Source organism: Nycticebus coucang, chromosome 12, assembly GCF_027406575.1.
Source record: "Nycticebus coucang isolate mNycCou1 chromosome 12, mNycCou1.pri, whole genome shotgun sequence".
In the NCBI taxonomy this organism is placed as follows: Eukaryota; Metazoa; Chordata; class Mammalia; order Primates; family Lorisidae; genus Nycticebus; species Nycticebus coucang.
This window is the reverse complement of record NC_069791.1, coordinates 9000302-9011905: the sequence shown is the minus strand read 5'-3', so window position 1 is coordinate 9011905 and position 11604 is coordinate 9000302. Positions and strand designations below refer to the sequence as shown.

Here is an 11604-nt window from a genome sequence, read left to right as displayed (position 1 = left end):
TGGAACAGAATCTGAAATCCTTTGGAGCCACCTTTGGTGTAAAGACACCTTCTCCAGGGTCTGTCCGCTGACCAGGGAGACCTAACCATTACACCCTGTGACGGTGACAAGGCCACCACTCCCGCAGAGGAACTTGTCAGATTCCAAGCCTTAACCATGGAGCCTGTGGGCGCTGGTGGACTTGCACCCTCTGGTGGTGCCCTGCAGACTCTGTGCAAATCCCTGCAGATCCCTGCTGGGATCAGTCCCCCAGGAGAGCACAGCTCAGCCTCCTGGTGACCACTCTTCATTCTCCAGGCCACCCCACCCATGTCCAGCATGGGTCTTCCCAGGAGGAGCAGGTGTAGGAAAGGAAAACGTACAGCTGGAAAACACAGGAAGTGGGGCCTCGTGGTTAACCTGTTTCTAGCCCTGCAGGCCTATAAGCCCATTCTGGCCCTGGGGTGAGGATACAGAAAGGAAGGGGAAAGTGCTTGGCAGGTTTCAGAGAACAAGATTTTAGAGGGGAAGACATTTACTGGTGGTGACTGAGTAACCCTGAGCCCTTCAGAGTGGACGAGGCAGCAAAGGGAAGGAGTGAAGCCTGTTTCTGCGGCTCTAGGGACTCAAGGATTGGGCTGCAGTCCCTGCAAGCCCCAGGGGCCTGGACCTGGCTCCCTGGCTGGGGGTTCTGCAGAGGAGAGGAGGGTAGGGTAGGATGTGGACTGGTTTACTTTGGACTTTAATGGTGGCCCTGATTTTTCCCTCATGGCAAAGTTGACAGCCTTGGTCACAGTCCATGACTTGGGCCATAAGTATAGTCTGGCTATAACTCCAACCTCACCCCATGGGGCCCCAAGAAAGTGGCAGGGATTTGCACCCCCACAGCTCTCTGCCTCCCTGGAGAAGACTCCCGTGGGTGGGTCACGCCTCCTGAGCAGCTACCCAGGGAGCTCCCAAGAGTCCACTGTCTCTTATTTGAGTTCACTTTGTTTCCGTGTAGTGTTATGTGTGCGTGTATGTGTATGTGTGAGTCTGCCTGCATATCTCTGTGTTTTGAAAGATGGAATTAGTTTTTAAAGTCTGGAGTCCTCAGATTGCATATGGAACTGCTGGTTTGCTGTTCAGGGGGCACCATGCATGGACAGTCCATGGCCTGACCCTACAGCGCTCGGGGCCTTGGAGCTCCTGGAGGACCCTTCCTGGCCATCTTCATATCCTCAGCATTTACATGCCTGACACCAATGCTGATGTCATGATTTCCAGGAATCTCAGCTCATTTTCTCTTTTCACTACTGACACTGATTTGTTCAAAATCACAAGGTTCCCGGAAACCTCCATATCCTCGATTTCTATATGAGCAGGGATGAAAACCAAGAACCCTGGGGGAACATCCCAGGCACACACTGAACGTAGCCCAGAAGTCTGTGTCACCTCCTACAAAGGCTGCTCCACACTGAACATCACCAGGGCACTTAAGACACAGGGAGCCCAGGGCTCAGGAAGCCTGAGGGACCCCAGAGAAGGTTTCTTCAGCACATAGCAAACTCCCAATGTGAGCAGGAAATGGAAGACCGGGGTACAGAAGTGACTGCCCCTCTATGCCACTGTTCGTGGCCGGAGAGATGCCACCAGAGGGAAGTGCAGTAACTGTAGATGAAAGCTGCTCCCTGAGGACCACAGGCCGGATGCTGGTAAAGGCAGGAAGGCTTCAGCTTTCCGAGAAAAGGGATCTGGGCCCTGCCAGGCCTCATTGCCATCCTCTCACTTGTCTGTCCTGTTGTTCCTGTGACTCCGGGGTACTTTGTAACGTCTAGACAGGAAATCATTGCCTCTGGCTTCTATGGCAAGAAGGTCACAGAGGGAGCAGGGATCATCCCATGGCCCACTCTAAATTCCAGTCCGGGTTATCCCTGGAATCTCTGAGCTGCATGAAGGCACCTGCCTCTTGCTGCCATAGGTCCGCACGCTACTGTTCCTGAGGCCATCCCAAACCTCAGAAAGAGCATGTTCAAGACATAAAAGGGTACAAGTATTGCACCAATTTGTGTGACTCGCTTCATTTCTCCCTCCCAGGGGCCCTGGAAGATTCCTTCTTGCAGTTTGTGAGTCTCTAATCCTCTCCTTCTCCCTTTCTGGCCTCTGAAGTCAGACTCCCCTTTTGGGACCCCACACTCCTTTACAGAGAATCACTGAATCAGGAGGGCCCTGTTAGTCCGTTCTTCTTGTCAGAACCTTGTCGTCCTGGAGACCAACAAGGACTTTAGCTCTCTGCAGAATGAATCCTGTGGGCTCAGCTGCATGAGGAAACACAGGCACAGCGGGAGATTTCTGTCACATTTGTCTAAAATCCAAGGGTAGCTTTGCAAATTTGAGAATCCCTGGGAATGGCTGAACTTATCAACATCTTCTAGGAAAAAAATCACAAAGGAAATCATGGTGTGAAGTCAAGGAAAATAGTGGTTTATGTGTCCTCTGCAAATATCCCTATGAGACCACCCTCCAGCTAATGCCTGCTAAGTTGACACCTGAGGTCTGCTGAGCCAAGTTAAGGGTTTCCCTCCCCATCCCCACCCTAAGGGCACAGGTATCTGGAGGGGAGGGGAGGCCCCTCAGCACCTTCAGGCCAATTCCATCCTGTGGGAGGGAGTCCACTGGCCTGGCCAATGCACAGGTGAGGAGGTGGGCAGGAGGCTGAGAAGGTGGGGGCTGAGGCTCTGTTCCCCTGCTCTCCCTCTCTCCAGTTGTCACCCCACCATTTTCCCAGGAGACCTCAAATCTTGATTGGCCACACAGGGCAACAGCACCCCTAGGAGGGCCGTTGGTGCCCCTTTCTCAGCTGCCTGACTTGGCACCTTCTCACACTATCTCTGGAGCTCTGAATCGTATCCCAGGACAGTCATGGCCAGAGGTGAGGAAGGAGGTAGGACCGGAGACCAGCTGACATGAGAGCTGTCCTCCTCCACTGTATTTCTCTCCTGAAGACACATCACCCCACATAGTGTCCAAGCCGACTAAAACAGGTGTCCCGGGCGCAGTTTCACGGGGCCTTCTCTGGCCTTGGGAGGCTCCAGGTGACCATGGCATCCACCAGGAAGGTGGGCATGTAGCTCAGGGGGAGGTAGAAAAGCTTGACGTCCCAGCCAGCTGAGTACCGGGTACGGGGGTGGCAGGCGGTCAGCGCATGCTCCATGCAGCCCGTCACCTCAGACAGATTCAGGTTGCATCTGGCCATATGTTTTTCAGATATTATTCTGAGGTCTGTTCAGGATGAGAAAAGAGCCTCAGTGTGCTGGCAGGTCCCTCCCTCCCATTCACACCATTCACAGCTCTACCTTAGAAGGAAACTCTCCAAGAATGCCCAGGCCCCTCAGTGACGTGCCCCAAATCTACTGGATCCACAATCCCCAGGGAAAGGCCCACTCTCACCCCAGGAGCAGCTGCTGCACACCAGTCTCCTCTCCTCCCTGGCAGGGCATACTGGGATGGGACAAGTAGAAGTTCTCTGCCAACAGAGCCTCAGTGCAGGGACACCAGCCATCTCTACCCGGCTGGCCAAAGGCCCACGGTCTCTTCTCTCTCTGACTTTAGTTTCCTCTTCATAACAATAAGTCTGGGGACCGTCTGCCGTGGTCCCCATTCCAGGAAGACAGCAGTCTTTCTCTAGGTGACCTGCTGACCACAAGGGACCATGGGGGTGGGCTAAAGCACCTCACTTTCTGGGAAGCTTCTCTCACTCTCATGGTGTTGGGCACTAATGAGGATTCACTTCTCTGTTCAGTGTCCACAGCTCACTCACAGGATGCCAGAATCTTCTGGCCATAGATCTCCTTGATCTCGGGGCTGGCCTTATCCCAATTCTTCTGGGCCATCTGCAGAACTCTCTCAGTATTAGTCATGCCTGTCTTAAAGTAACCGGGCTCGATCACAGCCACTTTCACCCCAAAGTGGGCAAGCTCCCGCCTGCAAGACAGACATGCTGAGGGCCGGGACTTCAGAGGTCTGGGAAGCAAAACAGAGAAACAAACAAACCCACTAACAAGCCAAGTCAAGATGGTGTTGGGATAAGTCAGAAATCCTGGCAGTGGCGAAATTTAAGACCATGGCCAGGGCATGGATGCTCAATCTATAATCTTAGCACTCTGAAAGGAGAGACAGACAGAAGGATCCCTTGAGGTCAGGAGTTCAAGACCAGCCTGAATAAATGCGAGATGCCCCCTCCCCCCACATCTGTACTAAAACAGGAAGTTTGGGGAGGTGTTGTGGTGGGGACCTGTAGTTCTAGCTACTGAGAGGCTCAGGCAAGGGAGATCATTTGAACTCTGTAGTTTGAGATTATTGTGAGCTAGGATGATGCTAAGGCCTTCTAGCCTGGGCAAGGGAATGATCATCTTTCCCAGAAAAAAAAAGATTATCTTTGCCTGTGTGAAGGGTTGACATATTTTACACATCACCCAGGAAGCCCCTGTATTCCACTGCAAGGCACCACTGCAGGGTTACACCCTATGCCCGTCACATCCTGTCATCACAATTCCCCCATTATACCCTCCATGCTCCTCAGACCCTTCCTCCCGCTCCTGCCCCAGGAAACTCCCTGGGCCTGTCTCAGCAGGGCTACTGCAGCTGTCTTCTGAGGAGCGTCCCTCGGCCTTCAGTCTCACCTCCCCACACACCGCTCTGCTTCCTGCACCCAGAGGGAGTTTGGATGACCAATAGACCAACCAGCCACGCTGAGCACACCCTGCCATCGATTTCAAGCCAAGAGCATGATTTCTGGCCCATGTGCAGGATCAAAGGCTTCCACGACCCACCTGCATCCACCTGTCCATCTCCCTGTGCCAGACTTGGGCTTTTACTTTGGCCCAGGAGGACCCTGTCACACTGAGGTCAGTGCCCACTCACCGTGGGCCTGGGTTGATGACATCCTCTCATGCAGGAACCCTGCCCACCCTCTTTCACAGGCTGCCAGGTGCAGCTCTCCAGGTCTCAGCTCTCACCAAACATCCGAGATGCTCCACAAATACGGGGGGCCCCCAGTCAGCATGTCCTACTTGGTCACAACCCCTATAAGTGTTGGTGATGATGTGTTTGTATCTCTTCTCCCTCTGCCTCCCAGATATCCAGGTTTCTAGGTCAAGGACCAAAGCCTGTTGTCCTAAGGTATGCTGATTTCATGCTCCCACTACTGTCCCCTGCTGTTCTTGGAACTGAGTCAGAGGCTAAAACCATCCTCAAGGGCCCGTGTAGCCCAATGTCATATTGGCCATGGGCATGGGCTCTGCAGTATCTCTGTTCGTATCTGTTTCAGAAATGTCCTGTCTATGGTCCCTTCTCAAAGGAATCAGACCCACGTTATATGGGCTCTTAGGCTCCAGACCCATCTGTCTACCAGAACGTGGAGAGGAGGTCCCAAGGCATGGCTGGCTAAATCCAGGGAAGTGCCGGGCCACAGAGCCTGACAGAAGAATCTTGATCAAGGGGCCTTTAAAGCTGTAATTCAATCAAACTCGTGAAAATTGCTCCCACAGAAGAACAGGAACAAGACCCAGGCCAGGCCCCAGCCCAGTGTGATACCTGAGGGAGTCTGAGAAGGCCTCGACGCCGTACTTGGAGATACAGTAGCCACCACCAGAAAGTGACAACCGGCCCATGACGCTGGAGACATTGACCAGGCGGCCCCTGGCTTTCCTCACTAAGGGCAGCAGGCTCAGAGTCACCTCGATCACCCCCAGCAGGTTCATGTCCAATATGGTCACAAAGTCCTGCTTCGTCAGCCACTCGTTAGGGCTGGCGGACTGGGAGATGCCAGCGTTATTCACCAGGCCCCAGAGTCCTGGGGACAGAGGGAGACAAGAGCAGCACAGTGTTGAGCCTGTGTAGTTGGACAAGCTTAGGTTCGAGCTCACATCCTAATTGAGTGAGAGCACTGCAGTGCATCCTGGGAGGGGCAGCAGGAGAGAACAAATCTCAGCACAGCATCTGCGGGCTTAGACACTGTCCCCTTGGGACTGGGGATGGCACCCATGATTTCCTGCATCCTTCATTCTTCACAGCCTGGCAGACAGCAGTCATTGACCCCGCATTTGATCACCATGGGACCTGATGTGGAAGAAATACCATGCTTCCATTAGTCGGGAAACACGATGACACGTATTTGGTTAATCGCTCATTTCTGTGCCCCTTGCGACATCATACACATTCACCTGCATTTCCTGGTTTTCTGGACGGCTCACACAGTGGCTGCTCAACATCTGTCTATTGGTGGGAAAAGAGAGAGGAGTCAGAGAGAGTAAGGAAGGCGGGGAAGAGAAAAAGAGAAAAGAAAAACAGACATGGCTAAAATCTGGGTAGGGTTCGGTTGGGAAGAACAGACCTAAAATCCTTTGTGGAAAGAACTTGGAGAACAGTCTGCATTGGGATCTCTGGGCACTGGCCCTGGAACTTCCGGAATCAATACTGAGGAACATTCACACGGGAAGTTCTGGGAATTCCAATGGCCAGACTTTGGGGAGAAGACAAAGCTTCATCACCCCCACCACCCAGCACACAGACTCCATCCCCTGCCACAACTTGTCACCTCCTCCCACCCACCAGAAGGCCACCCTGCTCCTTGCCCTCCAGTCCCATGTTCACTCTACTCTGGGAAAATCTGTTGGAAAATGCAGACACACCATACCAAAGATTCAAAGTCAACAGACCTTCCAAGCTGTAGCCCTTGGGGAGGAGGAACAGAGGGGCCTCTGAGCCATGGCAGGTGGTGTCTTTAGTTGATCTGGAAGAAATGGCCCAAGACTCTCACCTGCCCTCATGGAGATACACCTTCCTTTGTCAAGATATTTCAGTTCTGTTGGGTGTGGTGGCTCACACCTGCAATCGTAGCACCCTTTGAGGCCAAGGTGGGTGGATTCTTGAACTCATGGATTTGAGACCAATCTTACCAAGAGCCAGAACGTGTCTCTAAAAAGTACCCAGGGTCATGGTGAGCTCCTGTACTCTCAGCTACCAGGGAGGCTGAGGCAAGAGAATCGCTTGAGGCTACGAGTTGCAGGTTGTTCTGAGCTATGAGGCTACAGCACTCTACCAAGGGCGACAAAGTGAGACTCTGTCTCAAAAAAAAAAAAAAAAAGATATTTAATTTCTACCTAAGAATACAATCTCATACTCATAGTCACATACCTACTCATAGTCATGCAGGCCAATAAACATTTAGCAGGGTGCCATTTGTAACAATAAAAGGTAGGAAAAATTATAATATCCAAACACTGGGTGTGGTTTGAATAAGTAATGCCATATCAAGGAAAGAATATCCTGAAGCATCATATATTACGCTTCCAGAAACGTTTTCACTACCTGGAAATAAATGATCATCTTTTTCTGAAGGAATGCAATGTGAGATAAACCGTAAAAAAAATAATCCCATCTATCAACATGTAAATCACCCTTACGAGTAGACGAGATGGTCCTCTAAGATTAAATTTTGCTTCTATCTTATACTTTTCAGTATTTCTCACAGTGATCATATTATACATTTATTTTTAGATATATACATGAAATCAGTCCTTTTCATTCCCCGTGATGAGAAAAATGTAGTAGAGCTATGAACAGAAGAGTGAAAGAGAGAGTGCCCCTTGCTAGCTCGGGCTTTCTAAACTAGGGCTCAATTTGGGTCCTGGGAAAATAGGGGCTTGGACCAGGAACACTCCATGGACCAGGGTGGGCTCTGGTAAGAACAAGCTGAAGGGCTGAGAATATGAGCCCCTCGCCAGCACGGCCACCTCCATGCACACCCCCAGCCCAGTGGTGGCCTGATGGGCAGAACTTCAACCTGGAAACACTCTGGCCATCTCCCCAAAGAGAGAACAGGAGGTGTCCCCTTCACCCAGAGGGAAGAACAAATACACTTGAGGAATCTGGCTGGTACCTCTGTCTCCCACACACTCCTTCACCCACTGGGCAGCTGCAGTGACACTCTCTGTCTTGGTGACGTCCAGGCTCACTGTCTTCAGCCTGTCTGACGTGCGGGCCCTCAGCTGCTCGGCCCCCTTCTCCGTCAGACACCCAGCCAGCACCCTCAAGCCTCTGGTGTCCAGCTGTCTGGCCAGCAGGTTCCCAAAGCCGGAGTCGCAGCCCGTGATGAAGACGTACTTGTCTCGGAGGTGGCTCACCACCTGCCTCTCCCGGTACCAGCGCAGCAGGTAGTACAGGCCCACGAGGGCCGCCAGGTACAGCCACATGGCTTGGGGGTGGACACACACACAGGTGCTGGGGTGTAAGGAGAGTGTGGCAGTGATCAGACAGGAGGATTTAAGAACACAGAGGGTGGGGGTTGGGAGACCAGCCTCCAGGCCCTCTGGCATAGAGTCCTCACTTTCCGCACCACTTCCCTGCCCTTTGTCCTGCTGTTTCACACACTGGCACCCGCCAGTGGAAACTTCCAGTCCTGCCCTGCAGAAAATATCACTACTCAGCAATGCTTCCCTGCCCCACCGATGTCTCTCTGTACCGCTGTGCACACAGAGGTGTCCACACCAGCACACGCCTGCACACGATGACACTTTACCACTCCATTTACACTCAGGGGTGAGACCTGCCTCTGCACATCCTGTGACCAACACTGCTGGGCTGAGCAGAGAAGACCATCCTGGGAAGCTGCTCTCGGACTCAAGACTCCTTAGGTGGCCAGCCTTCTCTGGGCCTGGGTTTCTACATCCAGTTGCACCCAGGGTCCATGAGAAACCAAGTCACGGTCAGTCTCTCTAGATTTCAAGGAGAAGGCACCAAGAGTGGACAGCAACAGGTCCCATCCAGCTAGAGTAGTTCTCAGGAAAGAGGAGTATGAGATGTCACAGGTGCAGTCAGACCTCAGTGTCAAGAAAGGGGAGAGAAAGGGATGGGGCTGGGAACCCACAGGACATAAGCTCCAGAGTTGCAGGGAGGGAGGAGTGGAATGCCTGTCACAAAGCAGGTGCCACAGCGTTTACCTTCCCCTCCTGAAGATGGCCCGTTTGTGGCTCTGAGTGCTGGGCACATAACCCCCTGCCCCCCATCCTGTCCCCCACCCCGATGGGATCATACCCTTTGAATCTTCTCTGGGAGTTCTCTTTCCTTCACCATGAATTGTGAGGGACCATGCTCAGAGGCATTTCCCAGTGCTCACACCTACTGCTGGCTTTCAGAGCAGTGGGACACTGTCTGGGGGGAGGGGCGCAGCTTCCCTGTGCACTCCAGAGTTGGGCCCAACCCCAGGAAGTCCCCAGGGAGCAGCCAGTGGCAGGGGGGACTCACTCATCGGGTGCCTGGGGCTGCAGCTGAAATCCTTCTGAGCCACCTTTAGTGTAGAGATGCCATCTCCAGGGTCTGTCCACTGACCAGGGAGACCCAACCATTACACCCTGTGACAGTGACAAGGCCATCACTCCTGGAGAGGAGCTTCTCAGACTCCAAGGCCAAACCCTGGAGCCCGTGTGCGCTGGTTGCGCCCTCTGGCAGCGTCCTGCAGACTCTGTGAAGATCCCAGCTGGGATCAGTCCCCCAGGGGAGCCCAGCTCAGCCTCCTGGTGACCACTCTTGATTCTCAGGGCCACCCCACCCGCCCCTTCTCCATCCAGCGTGGCTCTTCCCTGGAGGAGCAGATGTCAGAGGGAAAAATCACAGCTGGAAAACACAGGGAGTGGGGGTTCATGGTCGTAGCAGCCTGTATAGCCTATGGCAAGAAGGAGTGAGAGGTAGAAGTAACAGCCTATAGCTCCATACTGGAACAGCTTGGTGAAAAGGGCAAGGGGAGGAATTCAGCTTTCTTAACAAGCATGAGAACTCAGCGTCTCTGCTGAAGATTACCAAGCTCTGCTTAGACTGCTAAAGATCTGTTCTTCTAAGGCTGCTTTACTGCCTCAAAGACTATCTCTCTCTCTCTCTCCCCCTTCTGCAGAAGCTAATAGCCCTCGGGCACCTAAGAGCAATCCGGAGCGGGCTAACAGCATAGTGGTCAGTGTCTGGAACATAGCTAGATAAGCAGGGGGCCAGAGACCTGGCCAGTCCCGGGCCCTGACAAGTGGCAGCCACAAAGGGACCCCGACACACGGTCGATCTGTTTCCAGCCCTGCAGGCCTGTAGCCCCTCCTAGTCCTGGTGTGGGGACACAGAAGGGAAGGGCCATGTGCATGGCAGGTGTTGGAGATAAGGAAGCTGGAGGACAAGACGGTTTCTGGTGGGGACTGAGTAACCTTGAGCTCCTCAGAGAGGAGCAGGCAGAAAAGAGAAGGAGTCAAGGCTGCTGCTGTGGCTCCGGGCACTCTGGGATTGGACTCCAGTCCCTGCACATCCCTGTAGGACTGGACCTTTCTCCCTGGCTGTGGATTCTACTGAGGGTAGAGGGAGGGGTGGGATGTGGACTAATTTACTTGAACTTTATTTATGGCCCTGATTGTTCCCTCATGGTAAGGCTGGCACTCTTGGTCACACTCCATGACCAGGGGATAGGTTGAGCTTTGCTGCAGCTCCAGCCCCACCCTAGTAGAGCCCCATACGGAGGTGTTTGACCGCCCACAGCTGTCTACCTCCCTGGAGAGGACTCCCGGGGTGGGTCACACCGCCTGATCAATGACCCAAGTATCTCTCAAGGGAGCACAGTGTCTTATTTCAGTTCAGTTGTTTCTCTGTGTGTGTGTGGTGGTGTATGTGCATCTATGTGTGTGTGTGTGTGTGTGCGCGCCCACACATCTCTGTGTATTGAGAGATACAATGATTGTTGAACAGTCTGGAGGCCAGAGATTGCATATGAATGGAATCTGTGTGTGTATGTGTGTTTGTGAGTGAGTTTTGAGAGCTGGAATTACTGTTAAAAAGTCTGGAGGCCTCAGATGGCTGGTTTGCTGATGAGGGGTGCACCAAGGTACATCCCAGGCACACACCAACTTGGCCCAAGAGTCTGTGTCACGTCCTACAAAGGCTGCTCCACTGAGTCCACACTGAATGTCACCAGGGCACTGAAAACACTGGGAGCCCAGGGCTCAGGAAACCTGAGAAACTCGAGGCAAGGTTTCCAGCATACACCAGGCTCCCAAAGGTGAGTAGGAAATGAAAAACCTGGGTTCAGAAATGACTGTCACTCCATGCCACTGGAGGAGTCTGTAGAGGTTGGGGGCAGAGGCCGGAGACATGCCACCAGGGGAAGCTGCAGTGACTGTAGTTGAAAGCTGGGTCCTGAGTCCCACAGGGTGGGTGCTGGTGAGGGCGGGAGGGCTCCAGCTGCCACGGGGAAGGGGTCGGGGCCCTGCCAGCCTCAATGCCATCATCTGCCTTGCCTGTCCTTCTGTTGCTCCTGTGACTCCAGGGTGCATGGTCACCCCTGGACTGGAAGACATTGTCCTGACTTTTTTGCAGGATTGGCAGAGAGGGAGCAGGGATAATCCCCTGACCCACAGGAAATCCCTCCCCAGGTCATCCCTCTCACCCTGAGCTCCATGAAGGCACCTGCCCAATGCTGCACCCCACGCTCCCCGAGACGACAATTTAAACAAGTGTCCGTCCATGGGTGATCTAGTAACATTTCTTCTAAAACCAAAATAATCAACAGGCATCCATGGTTTCAAGAGAAATGACAAACTGGTTTTTGTGTCTTCCTTC

At 53.1% G+C, this 11604-nt stretch overlaps 1 protein-coding gene and 1 long non-coding RNA gene across 6 annotated transcripts; both read right to left on the bottom strand.

The window, feature by feature from the left end:
• Window positions 1-2421: 2421 nt before the first annotated feature.
• LOC128561009 (retinol dehydrogenase 16-like) lies at window positions 2422-9419 on the bottom strand. 5 transcript variants are annotated; one of them, XM_053554745.1, is made up of 5 exons: window positions 8571-9406; window positions 7901-8241; window positions 5554-5812; window positions 3779-3981; window positions 2422-3240 (listed from the first exon to the last, which is right to left on the bottom strand). In XM_053554745.1, exons 2-5 carry the CDS (start codon window positions 8211-8213, stop codon window positions 3020-3022), a joined length of 996 nt encoding a protein of 331 aa, XP_053410720.1. In that variant the 5' UTR covers window positions 8214-8241; window positions 8571-9406; the 3' UTR covers window positions 2422-3019. The 5 variants fall into 5 exon arrangements, 4 of the variants coding, with proteins under 4 accessions (XP_053410720.1, XP_053410718.1, XP_053410719.1 ...); XM_053554743.1 differs by having other exon boundaries at window positions 7901-9405; XM_053554744.1 differs by having other exon boundaries at window positions 3779-3942; window positions 7901-9399.
• On the bottom strand, window positions 6419-7056 carry LOC128561012 (uncharacterized). The gene is made up of 3 exons (XR_008373194.1): window positions 6918-7056; window positions 6678-6751; window positions 6419-6481 (listed from the first exon to the last, which is right to left on the bottom strand). It is a non-coding gene; the product is annotated as an uncharacterized LOC128561012 (long non-coding RNA).
• Window positions 9420-11604: the final 2185 nt, after the last annotated feature.

Bases quoted from the DNA above. Each gene is read 5' to 3' on its own strand.
- LOC128561009 (XM_053554743.1), bottom strand. From the start codon at position 8,336: ATGCCAGAGGGCCTGGAGGCTGGTCTCCCAACCCCCACCCTCTGTGTT. The intron at 3,982-5,553 runs GTATCACACTGG...TTTGCTTCCCAG, and splicing joins GCCTTCTCAGACTCCCTCAG to ACCTCTGAAGTCCCGGCCCT. The intron at 3,241-3,778 runs GTGAGTGAGCTG...CATCCTGAACAG, and splicing joins CCAGAAGATTCTGGCATCCT to ACCTCAGAATAATATCTGAA.